Below are 13,284 nucleotides of genomic sequence, written 5' to 3'. Positions count from 1 at the left end.
CTTGGCCTTGCACAGCCCCACATCACACTGTCCCAGGAAGGGCCCTGGGCAACGTGGGAGGGACAGGATCTGAATTCCAAAGTGGGTTCTGGGCTTGACCCTTTGGTTAATGAAACACAACCAGGTTTATTCTGCGTCACAGCCACCTTTTCTTCGCTTTTCCTGACCTTTCATCTCTGCCTCCAGTTTTTTTCTCTAACAAACTTGGATGTTCTTTCTCAGTAGGATCCCTCAGTGGGACCCATTAATAGTACAAGAAACTTTGGAGTTTGCATCTGACTTTGACTTCTTGAGAAGATTCTTCAGCTTCCCCTCAGAGCCTGAGGTTCATGGAGTCAGCACAAAACTCACCAGAGGGGTCATTAAAGTGCCTTGGGCTGCTCCTGTGGTGCTGAGCTGGGCTGGGCTCCTGGGACACAGGGAGCTCATGGCAGCGGCAGCGCTGCAGAGAGACAGCTCTGCCCAGGAGCAGCTCCTCTGCACACGCAGCAGGGCTGAGGGCTCTGCCTGGGGATCTCAGCAGACGAGCAAGGCAGAGAGAGATTAAAGGTGCTCAGGACTGGAGGATGACTGAGAGCTCACTGGAGGAGGAACCTTTGCAGCCCTTGCCATGGTAAGTCTCTGGTGCAGGGCAGTGCAGCTGTAGCTCCTGGAGGCATCTCCTGAAACTGGCACAGGCACAGCTTGTGGGATCTGTAAGGACGGGGCTCTTGTCAGGCCATGTTGAACAGCTGTGAAGCCGGGTGAGCACCCAGGGGTGCCCAGGGCTGTCCTGCAGAGCAGGGTCCCTGCACCCCAGGGCTGTGCCGGGCAGGGACTCTGCCGCCTGCCAGGGTCAGCGCTCAGCCTGCCCGGGAGATCCCATGGCAGCAGCTGTGGGGGGAAGGAGCGACCCCCGGCAGGGCAGGCAGGGAGCTTGTGGGGTTGAAGGGGGCTGTGTGGGTCAGGGCTGCTCAGAGCTCCAGACGTGTCTGAGCTGCTCCTGAGCCCCTGCACACACGGAGCTGCCCCTGGGCAGTGCCAGAAAGTGTGAGCAGGACAGAGCTGAGCACACAGCGGGTGGGACGGGGTCTGTGACACTGACAGGGAGCAGACCAGGGACAGACACACAGCTGCAGGCAGCACAGACATGGGCAGGGAGAAGAGCTCCTACCAGATATGCCAGGGACTGGATTTGGGAACCCCCTGCCATCCCCTGCAGTTCAGACACATTTCCCAGTGCAACCCCTGGTCTCCTCTCCTCCTCAGCAGACCCTCTGCCCCAAAGCCATGGAGTCCAGGTCACGAGTCTCCACCTCAGCAGCTGGACCTCCAGGTGAAGGGTTCCTGCAACGAGGTACTCAAATAAGGTGCTAAAAGTACTTGCTCTCCAGTGTCATTATGTGAGTGGCAGCAGCACAGCCGGGTCAGGAGAAGGTTCCACAGCATGCCCGTCTGCCTTTCTGTCCTTGCTTTATTTTCTGGTAGCACTGCAGTGTCCTTCCCTGTTTCTCCACCTGTCCCTGCTGCTCTTGCTCTCTGGGGTTGGGCTGAAATTGTGGGTCAGTTTTTGTTCTGACATCAACACAGGGGGTCTTGACCCAGAGGTGTGTTCATAGAAATTAGATGACCAAGCTGCATTTTAAACTGTGATGAACTCTTTTCCTCACTTGATAGAAATAAAGACCGAGCTGAAACATCCCTCCATCGGTGAAGTGGTATTCCATGAGAAACAGCCTGTTTATACACCTCTAACTTCTCACTGACTTTTCCTCCTTACACAGGTTCTCATACCCACAGGCAGCCAATGTCCAACAGCAGCTCCATCACCCAGTTCCTCCTCCTGCCCTTCACAGACACACGGGAGCTGCAGCTCTTGCACTTCTGGCTCTTCCTGGGCATCTACCTGGCTGCCCTCCTGGGCAACGGCCTCATCATCACCACCATAGCCTGGGACCAGCACCTGCACACCCCCATGTACTTCTTCCTGCTCAACCTCGCCCTCCTTGACATGGGCTCCATCTCCACCATTGTCCCCAAATCCATGACCAATTCCCTCTGGGACAACAGGGTCATCTCATACTCAGGATGTGCTGCACAGACCTTTTCATTTTCCTTCTTGATCACAGCAGAGTGTTGTCTCCTCACCATCATGTCGTACGACCGCTACGTTGCCATCTGCAAACCCCTGCACTACGGGACCCTCCTGGGCAGCAGAGCTTGTGTCCACATGGCAGCAGCTGCCTGGGCCACTGGGTTTCTCAGTGCTCTGCTGCTCACGGCCAATACATTTTCACTGCCCCTGTGCAAGGGCAATGCCCTGGGCCAGTTCTTCTGTGAAATCCCCCAGATTCTCAAGCTCTCCTGCTCACACTCCTACCTCAGGGAACTTGGCCGTGCTGAGGATCCCCTCTGAGCAGGAACGACACAAAGCCTTTTCCACCTGCCTCCCTCACCTGGCCGTGGTCTCTCTGTTAGTCACCACTGTCATGTTTGCCTACCTGAAGCCCCCCTCCATCTCCTCCTCATTCCTGGACCTGGTTGTGTCAGTTCTGTACTCGGTGATGCCTCCAGCAGTGAACCCCCTCATCTACAGCATGAGGAACCAGGAGATCAAGGATGCCTTGAAGCAACTAATGGCTGGATTCTTTTCAAAGGCATTAAACTTCCCATCTTCTCTATATCACTCATGACATGACTCATGACAGGTCCAACCTATCTTTTTTATATTTTGTAGTTTTAGATGAGTTTTTGGAGTTGGGGGAAGACTTTTTTGGTTTTGCCTTTTTAACTCTGATAATATTTCACTCAAAGAAATGTTATTATTCATCCCACATCTTTGTCCACCTTTATAGATCAAGTCAAAGATCTTGTAAATGAGAAGTCGTGCTTTCTGTGTATTTGAAGAAAATAAATGACCCTGCAGTGAATTGTTTGTCTCAGATCCTTCCTCTGCAACCTTTGTGAAGCTCAGCACAAGGTGTCTGTGTGCGAAGATGGAGGAAACAGTCCCAGCAGAGCAGCTCTGCCAGGCAGCACCAGCCTTGTTCCTCCCAGAGTCCTTCTCTTTCCACTCCCACACTCTCCTTCTAAGCCCTTGTGTTGCTGCAAGGCCTGAGCGCTCCCAAGGCTTGGTCGCCGTCCTGCTGTGTGTCAGTCCTGTGACCAGGACAGGCGGTGGGCACTGCTGTGACAGAGCTGGGCTCAGAACAGCATCTCCATCAGCAAGGGCATCTCCTTAGCACAGTGCCTGAAGGGTTAGGTCTTCTTCCAAAGTTCCTTGAAGAACATTCCTTAGTAACAGACTCTCAAGAGGCTCGTTGCTCTGCTTGTTTCTCTGTGGGCTCAGTGTGAGGAGATCATGGTCCCAGTGTGGCTTTCGAGAGACTTCAGGCTGTTTGCTCAGGTGTTGCTTGTTGGTGGCCAGCACCCACGCACAAAGTGAATAAGGCAGGGTCCCTCTGAGCACTCTCCATGGCCACCCAAGAGCTTGTGTGGGAGTGGTCAGTGGCAGTGACCACCATCAGCTGGGGCTGCCTCCCAGCCTGACAAGTAGGGCCCCACAGAGTCACCACAGCCCACTTGATCTACAGAGCAAAACCCCCACCTCGCGGCTGTGGGCAGCGTGGGCAGCCAGACACAAACTCATCATTATAGAAATGGAGACGTGGCACTTGACCAGCTCCTTTCACCCAGATATCAGTGTGGCATGTCTGCAGAGATTCCCAGGAACACCTGAACTGTAAGAGCAGAGCATGTGAGTCCTGGTTGGGTATCCTGGCTTGTCTCCTGACCCATGTGGTGCTTCAGGCTGTGAAGAGAATCAAAACCAGCCATTGGACTGGGGTAGTTCCATTTTACACGTGTCACACAGGGCAGATGAGGGAGCTCAGAACTCCAGACTCTGCTGCACTGTTGGGACTGCAGAGACTGGAAATGCAGGTGACAGTGTGTGTCAGTGCACACACATAAAGATTCTGGCTTCCTTTGGGCCTTTGCACTGACCTGGGATCTGTTCCTTGGCCACCATTGTCTCAAAAAGAAACTGTTCTCCTATGCCAACAACACCTCACACCACATAAGAAATAATTAAAAGGTAGAACAATAACGAAAGAAGCACAATTTTAGGGTAATTCTGTCCAAGAGGTGTACTCTTTAAATGATTAAAACAAAAAAAGAAGCGAGAGAAAAAGCATTGTTCTAAGAAATTATTTCAAGATCAAACTGCTGAGATGTAGTAGATGCTTGGAAAAGCAAGAATGACTGTTAGGACTGAAATTAAAGAGATTTAAATCATCATGACCATCAGTGAGAATGAGGAGTTCCCTGTTACTGTTAATAGTGACAGCACCACTGTTCACAAACATCCTTCAGAGCATCTCCATTTTTCCTGGGCTCCAAAGCTCATCCTGCTCAGAGTTTGACAGGATTGCTGCAAACCCCTGTGACCCAAATCTCTACAACTGTCTCTGCCCAACAGCCTTTTACCCCAGGAAGGGGAAAACTGCCAATGCAGACACCAACCCAGTGCCCAACCTGCCTGGAGAGCCAGGACAGTTGTGCCACACAACAGCCGCCTCTGAGGGAACCCGGAGGTGAAGGAATTGAAATGGTTTCAACCCAAATCATAGAATCATAGAATCATTTAGGCTGGAAAAGACCCTTAATAACACAGCATCCTACCATAAATCAAACACTGCCAGGTCCACCACCAAACCATGTCCCAAAGTGCCACATCTCCATGTCTTTAAAACACCTCCAGCAATGGAAGCTCCAATCCTGAGCTGGCAGGACACCATTGGCTGCAGTTGGACATAAGATACTGGTCATGGCTGTGAGTTCAGCCCTGGCTGGCAGAATGTCTCACACCCTCACTGAGGAGGGCAGGGGGCTGGTAGATGGGAGCACGTTTCAGTTTCCAGATCCCAGCACAGAGTCCAAACCATCCTGCCCTTGGACTCTGGATCCCATTTCCTGAGATGCAAAGCTGGTGGCCTTCTGTGGATAATCATGTTAAAAGGCGCGAAAAGTCCTTCAAGTGGTTGTGTAATTTGTCTAGGAAAGTCAGTTTTTAAAGAAAAATAAAAGTTTAACATGCTTACATATAAATATCTGTAAAAGAGTACTCTGCATCAGTGGTAGCCCCTCTGGCAATGACAATTAAATAGGTATTTGCACTATAAGGCTCCATACCCCATCCACAAGCACACATCTAAGTGGTTCAGATGACGGGTGGTCTGGCAAACGTCACCCTTTGTGTCCCCAGGTGATGGACACTGCTCATGTGCCTCTGCAGAGAGTGGCAGGAGCTGGATCCCCTTCTCGGGACAGACTCCTTCCAGGAGAGACACAGACACAGGGGGAACTCATCGGGGCTTTACGGCATTTCACTGGGCATCAGTTTTGACATATTGGGTGCTGTCCTGTGACTGCCCTTTCTGCACAAATGATCAGACAAACACAACCATTTAGTGAGACATGGTCATAAAGGGATGTTATGGACAAGAAAGCTCACCATGAACTCTGGAGAGAGCGAGGAAGTTCATAATAAGCACCAGGAAGAACCAAGAAGCTCGAGGCCTCTTCTGAAGAGCGGGAGGCCTGAGCAGCCGTGATTGGCCATTGTAGGTGTGGGAGAGGGTCAGGGCCTGTCAGGGAGAAGCAATGAGATGGCTGATGGCTTCAGTGAACCCTTCCAGCCATGTCTGAGCCCAGAAATGGAAAGCAGTTGATGTCTGCTGGTGGGGGAGGAACAGGAGGAAGATTTTGCTGGGAATATGGAAGGAAGAAAGGCCTCTCTTGGGCTAATCATGTATGGCAGTGCCATTTGCATGCTGTGGGCATGGCTGTGCCTGGGAGATGGGGAACGGCTGCTGCTGGGGTGGCTGTACTCAGTCATGACCAATGAACTGACCTTGATCTGCATCTCTCTTAAGCTGTCCACATGAAATCATCAATGAACCTGGTAAATGCATGAACCTCCTGGAATGATGGGGTGTGGATCCAAACAGAGGATTCAAGCAAGTTTTGGAGTGGGACATTGAGGCAATTGGTGACCATTACTAGGTGTGTGAAAGAAGCTGGATGAGTTGTGAGGAACTCACAGACATTTCCAGCTCTGCAGAAAACCAGAGCCTTACATGAAAGCAAGATCAGTTCGCATCAAACTCACCACCAAAGCAGAAAACACTCACACTGACCTCAGGAAAAGCCTTGAAAATCAGTTCAGAAAAATCTACCAGGTCCCAGGGGTCAGGGCTCAGCCATTCTGGTGATGAACAAGTATCAAGGGCTGACATGGCATCAGAGCCACCTCCACATGGCCCTCACCACCTGGAACCAGTGTCTCCAAGTCTTGCCTTCACCAGCCCCCAGGGACAGGGACCGGCACTGGTTGTTTCCTTCACAGCTGTGTCAGTGATGGCCCTTCATGGGGTCCAAACACCCGCAGAAACTTGGGGTTTGCTTCTGCCTTTCACTACATTAGAGGTTTGTTCATTCTTTCAGTATCTGCAGTTCAGGTTCATGGCAGCAGAGGGCTCACTAACATCGAAAATGCTCTTACAAGCCAAGGCTCTGTGCATTATTTTCCTAAAGGCCTCAAGTCTGGTGTGGATGATCAGGGGGATTTCAGGAATAACCAAACAGAGAACATTTGCATATAAATAGCAATAAAGCCAAATTTCTTCTAGTCCCTCCCCTGCTCGCCTTTCCCTCCCTTTCCAGAACAGGTGGCATCAGCAGCCTTCAGTTCATATCGATATGGAGCGTCTCCTGATAAAGACTGAATATGTCAGAAAAGTGGGTGCCTAAATCACCATGTGCATGAGGAGATAGTCCAGGACACCTGAAGAGGAGTCACACTCCTCTGGACCAAGAAGTGGGTGTTCCTGGCAATCTCAGGTGCCACAGCACAGCGATACTTGTGTTCAGGGAGCTGGTCAAGTGACCCATCTCCTGTTCTGTAACGGTGTCTGAGTTTGCTCAGGTCACCCCTGACTTGAGCCCCATCCACTGCTGGGTGTTCTCCAGACTCCTGCCTTCAGGAACAAAGTCCCAGGAGACCTTGCTGGTGAAGATGGAGGCAAAGAAGCCATGAACAACCTCAGTCCCGTCTGATACTACTCTTAAGAAGTTGAGCAGCAGGCCCACGTTCACCCTGTCTATTCTCTTACTGCAAGTGAAGCACTGTCAGCTCATCTTGCTGCCCTTCCCATGCAGGTATCAAGTCCAGAGCAGCTTTGTCATCATCCCCACATCCATGGACAAGGTTTCTAAATTCCTCCTTTGCAGCTTCCCCTGCTCCCACCTCCTCTGTGCTGCCTTTGTGCCCTGCAGCTCCATCAGTGCAGATGAGCAGCCTCACGATATAAATGCTTCTGTTCATGGGTACTTGGAGAGATCATTCTTGTGCTTGGAGCAGCCTGTCCTGTAAGGATTATCAGATTTCCTGAGCTCCTTCATCCTTCAGATCTACTTCCATGTCTCCACTTTGCCCACCGTCCCCCAGTATGTCAAAGTCTTCTCCTCTGGATTCCATCAGCCTGTGCTCTGCTGCTGGCCTTCCTCCCTCCCCTCTGGTGCCTGGGACTCCTCTGTGTCCTGGTCACAACAGCCAAGGTGGACACTGATGTTCATATCCCTCATCAGGGTTTCCTTGTTTGCCAGTTCCAGTTCCAGGTGAGAATCACCCTTGTTGGCCCACCAGGCAGACATGTTAAGCAGCTGGCCCAAGATCCTTTGCACTGTTGGCAGCTGCAGCTTTGCCTGGCCAGTGAATGTCAGGGCAATTACAGTTCCCCATAGGAACCTGCTCATTGACTGTTGACTTCCTCAGGTTACTGACAGAAGATCTTTTCCATTTCTTCTCCATGATCAAGTAGTTTGTAACAGCCAACACACTGTTACACTGTACTGGGTTTACATGGCAAAGCCTTGGAACTGAGAGTGAGTGTGGGTGTGCTACAGTTGTCACCTCTCTGAGAAAACAACAGGAATTTGACCAATGTCAGAGCCGATTTCAGCTGATCCAAGATGGACCCAATCTTGCCCAATCTGAGCCACTCAGTGATGCTGGCAGCACCTCTGGGATATTGTATTTGAGAAAGGGTAAAAAACGCTGCACAACAGCAGGTGGGAGAGAGGAGGAAGGAGATGGGAGAGAAAAGCACTGCAGACACCAAGGTCATATCCCATAGGACCCAAGCAAGTCCCTCAGCAGGCCAAATCCTGCTCTCCTGAAATCCTGCTCTCGGCCTTGTGATCATCCCCCAGGAGCCTCAGCTCCACTTTCCCATCCCTGACTGTTCCATCCTGACCAACTCTTTCTGGTTTGTAAGTGTTAAGTCCCACAGGGCACCTCACCCCACTGACTCCTCAGTCACCCGTGTCAGGAAGATGTTGTCAATGGGCTCCACACCAGCCCGTGGTGCACGCTCACCATGAACAAGGCAGCTGCACACGGGGCTGCATGAGGAGGAGTGTGGGGACCCAGACACCTGCAGTTCTCATCCCATTCGATTCAGCACTGGTGTGACCCACACACACGGGTGTGTGCCAGTGTGCGGCTTCCCAGTCTGGAGCAGCAGGGAGGAACTGCAGAGTGCAGGGCTGTGCCAAGGCAGGTTCAGCACCTTGTGCACATGGTGTGGGGTGCTGAGGGACCTGGGCTGCTTTGGCCCAGCAGCGCTGGGGAGGCTGCAGCAGTGCAGGAGTAGCCTGAGAGTGCTTGAAGGGCGGTTTCAGAGGTGGTGGAAGGTTTCTGGATAATGGGAAAGAGCATGAGAAAGAAATAATGGCCCAAAGTGCAGCTGGGGAGGTGCAGGCTGGCCATGAGCAGAAAGGAATGTGATGGAAGGGCAGTGCTGTGGTGGAGCAGGTCAGCAGAGGGAGTCTGCATCAGCCCAAGGCTTTGTGCTTCAAGGAGCAGCTGGGGAGGATGGGGAGATCTCAGCAAAGGAAGGAAGATGCTCAGACAAGAGCAAGGTGGGGCAGCAGGGGGGATGTCTGCAGCCTGCAGGGACAGAGGTGCAGGGGATGCCACAGCACAGGACAGGCTGTCGTGGAGATGATCACGGGATGTAAAGAGGCTGAAGGCCCCACCAGACATGAGCTCCTTCTCCCCTTGGCTGTGGCTGTTGTCTGCACCTCTGATGCCTGTGAGGAGACACCTTGTCCTTGCAGCACAGGGGCCTCATGGCCTCCTTGTCCCCAGCCAGGAACCTGGGAGGTGTGGGACCATAGTCCTGCCCTTGGCCTTGCACAGCCCCACATCACACTGTCCCAGGAAGGGCCCTGGGTAACGTGGGAAGGACAGGATCTGACTTCCCATGGTACAAGGTCAGGGCTTGGCTTTTGGTTAAAGAAACACAACCAGGTTTCCTCAGCATCAGAGATATCTTTACTTTGCTTTTCCTGACCTCCAGTTTTCTTCTCTAACAAAACCTGGATATTGTTTCTCAGTAGGTTCCCTCAGTTGGGCCCATTAACGCTACAAGAAACTTTGGAGTTTGAATCTAACTTTGACTTCTTGACAAGTTTCATCACCTTCCTCCCGGGTCTGAGGTCCATGGACGCAGCACCAAACCCACCAGAGGGGTCATTAAAGCGCCCTGGGCTGCTCCTGTGCTGCTGAGCTGGGCTGGGCTCCTGGGACACAGGGAGCTCATGGCAGCGGCAGCGCTGCAGAGAGACAGCTCTGCCCAGGAGCAGCTCCTCTGCACACGCAGCAGGGCTGAGGGCTCTGCCTGGGCATCTCAGCAGACGAGCAAGGCAGAGAGAGATTAAAGGAGGTCAGGACTGGAGGATGACTGAGAGCTCACTGGAGGAGAAACCTTTGCAGCCCTTGCCATGGTAAGTCTCTGGTGCAGGGCAGTGCAGCTGCAGCTCCTGGAGGCATCTCCTGAAACTGGCACAGGCACAGCTTGTGAGATCTGTAAGGACGGGGCTCTTGTCAGGCCATATTGAACAGCTGTGAAGCCGGGGGAGCACCCAGGGGTGCCCAGGGCTGTCCTGCAGAGCAGGGTCCCTGCACCCCAGGGCTGTGCCGGGCAGGGACTCTGCCGCCTGCCAGGGTCAGCGCTCAGCCTGCCCGGGAGATCCCATGGCAGCAGCTGTGGGGGGAAGGAGCGACCCCCGGCCGGGCAGGCAGGGAGCTTGTGGGGTTGAAGGGGGCTGTGTGGGTCAGGGCTGCTCAGAGCTCCAAATCCCCCCACAGACATGGCAGAGGGTCCTTCTGAACAAGGACATCAATACAGGAACAGCTGCCAGGGAAGGAATCTGTGCTTTCAGTTTTCCACTCTTGCTTGTCTGGGTGTGCAGTGGGAGATGGGGATTTGTTTCTCTCTTTGGAGAAGACACTAAGACCCCAGTTCTCGTTAGGACGTGTCTGAGCTGCTCCTGAGCCCCTGCACACACAGAGCTGCCCCTGGGCAGTGCCAGGAGGTGTGAGCAGGACAGACCTGAGCACACAGGGAGTGGGACGGGGTCTGTGACACTGACAGGGAGCAGACCAGGGACAGACACACAGCTGCAGGCAGCACTTACATGGGCAAGGAGAGTTAACTGCTACCAGATATGCCACGGACGGGATTTAGGAACCCCCCTGTAATCCCTTTCAGTGCAAACACATTTCCCAGTGCAACCCCTGGTCTCCTCTCCTCTCCAGTAGACCCTCTGCCCCAAAGCCATGGGGTCCAGGTCACGAGTCTCCACCTCAGCAGCTGGACCTCCAAGTGAAGGGTTCCTGCAATGGGATACACAAAAAAGGTGCTAAAAGAACTTGCTCTCCAGTGTCATTATGTGAGTGGCAGCAGCACAGACAGGTAAGGAGAAGGTTCCAGAGCATGCCCGTCTGCCTTTCTGTCCTTGCTTTATTTTCTGGTAGCACTGCAGTGTCCTTCCCTGTTTCTCCACCTGTCCCTGGTTCTCTTGCTCTCTGGGGTTGGGGTGCAAGTGTCGGTCAGTTTTTGTTCTGACTCCAGCCCAGGGGGTTTTGACCCAGAGGTTTGTTCATGGTATCTAGATGCCCAACCTCCATTTTAAACTGTGATGAACTGTTTTCTTCAGTTGGTAGAAACAGAAAGAGTGGAAACATCCCTCCATCAGGTAGGGATTTTCCATGAGAAACAGCATGTTTCTTTTCTTCATAGAAGTGTCCTCTGATGTGTTACTGTCTTTTCCTCCTTGCACAGGTCCTCATGCCCACAGCAGCCAATGTCCAACAGCAGCTCCATCACCCAGTTCCTCCTCCTGCCGTTCATAGACACACGGGAGCTGCAGCTCTTTCACTTCTGGCTCTTCCTGGGCATCTACCTGGCTGCCCTCCTGGGCAACGGCCTCATCATCACCACCATAGCCTGGGACCAGCACCTCCACACCCCCATGTACTTCTTCCTGCTCAACTTCGCCCTCCTCGACCTGGGCTGCATCTCCAGCACTGTCCCCAAGTCCATGGCCAACTCCCTCTGGGACACCAGGGCCATCTCCTTTTGGGGATGTGCTGCACAGCTCTTTTCATTTGCATTCTTGATAATAGCAGAGTATTCTCTCCTCACCATCATGTCGTACAACCGCTACATTGCCATCTGCAAACCCCTGCACTACGGGACCCTTCTGGGCAGCAGAGCTTGTGTCCACATGGCAGCAGCTGCCTGGGCCACTGGGTTTCTCACTGCTCTGCTGCACACGGCCAATACATTTTCACTGCCCCTGTGCAAGGGCGATGCCCTGGGCCAGTTCTTCTGTGAAATCCCCCAGATCCTCAGGCTCTCCTGCTCACAATCCTACCTCAGGGAACTTGGGCTTCTTGTGTTTAGTGCCTGTTTAATTTTCACATGTTTTGTGTTCATTGTGGTGTCCTATGTGCAGATCATCAGAGCTGTGCTGAGGATCCCCTCTGAGCGGGGTCGGCACAAAGCCTTTTCCACCTGCCTCCCTCACCTGGCCGTGGTCTCCCTGTTTGTCAGCACGATCATATTTTCCCACCTGAAACCCCCCTGCATCTCCTCCCCATCCCTGGATCTGGTGGTGTCTGTTCTGTACTCAGTGGTTGCTCCAGCAGTGAACCCCCTCATCTACAGCATGAGGAACAAGGAGCTCAAGGATTCAGTGTGGCAACTGATGACTGGCTGCTTTCCAAAGCAATAACCTGCTCATATCTTCTGCATAGCATATGTAATGTAAATCATTTTCTCTCTGAGTGGTTGTGCCCATGTCCACTGTACACCCTAGAGAACCTGCTGGTGGTCAGTCATCATGGACCAGCCTCTCACAACCACCATTTCCAGCACTGGCTTCTCATTCAGCTTGAAGAGGTTCTTTGTCCCTCCCTGGCAGCACAACTAATGAGTAGGTCAGATGTCCATGTTTGCATTGTGTAGACAAGATGTAAACAAACGCACAAAGTGCTTCTGAGGTGATGAACCCCAGTGAGCAGAAACACCATCAGCTCTTCCTTGGGGTTCTATGAAGGTCAGTGGGACAGACAGTGTCTTGATGTGATTTCATGTTGAGAGTAACATCCCTTGGGGAACCACCTGAATGTAGCACTGGGATGTGCTGCTTGGAATAGAAGATCCCGTGTCCGTTCTTCATGTATCTCATGTAAGTGCAGAGTAGGGTGACAAATGGCAGGGCTGAAGTGTCTCCCAGCCTCTCGGACTCATAGCAGGAGGTCAGAGAGACACAGTGACTCCTGCACCTGTGTGCAAATGGGAAAGACTGCATCTGAACATCCATGGATGTGTAAGGAGTCCATGAGGCCAGCTCATATGTGGATGCCTGACAGAACGCTGACATTTCTGTGTGTGGCTCCAGGAATAAACCCCACTGGCCCAGTGAGATTCGTCTCAGCTCCCATGGACAGGTTCATTGCAAGTGCCCCCATTTGCTACATCACCCTTGCCTAAGATTCTGTATTGTGATCCTAACAGTGCCAAAGCAATCAGAGAGATTCTTAGGTATTTGGAGAAGGCAGATGACAAAACCCTCTTCTGGAAGGGCAGAAAGAAGAATTAGGAGAAATAAAGGCTGGTCAGCCCACTTCCATCCCTGGGAAGGGGTTGGATCACCTGCAACCATGTGCAGGCACTTGAAAGACAAGAAAGGGATTGCTGAACCAGAGCGAGCAGGGGAAAGTCAGGCAAGTTATGTACATGGAATTTTGCAAGTCCTTCACACATGATGTCCTCTGGTGTCCTTCTAGCCAGACTGGCACTGTCTGGGCTGAAGAAGTGCACGCTAGGTGGGAATTTGACTGAACAATCAAGCTCAGGTGTCATCAGTGTCCTCGGTGCAGCCAGTTAC

General features: G+C 52.5%; 1 protein-coding gene across 1 annotated transcript; it reads left to right on the top strand.

Annotated features, from left to right (window-relative positions):
- Positions 1-11,193: 11,193 nt before the first annotated feature.
- On the top strand, positions 11,194-12,126 carry LOC308050627 (olfactory receptor 14A16-like; the record flags this gene model as incomplete). The annotated part of the gene is made up of 1 exon (XM_080360785.1): positions 11,194-12,126. The coding sequence occupies one exon, from the start codon at positions 11,194-11,196 to the stop codon at positions 12,124-12,126; it is 933 nt and encodes a 310-aa protein (XP_080216911.1).
- Between the last annotated feature and the right edge of the window lie 1,158 nt (positions 12,127-13,284).

The sequence above is a fragment of the Nesoenas mayeri genome (assembly GCF_963082525.1).
Source record: "Nesoenas mayeri genome assembly, chromosome: 29".
Taxonomy (NCBI): Eukaryota; Metazoa; Chordata; class Aves; order Columbiformes; family Columbidae; genus Nesoenas; species Nesoenas mayeri.
This window is presented reverse-complemented; position numbering and strand designations above follow the sequence as displayed.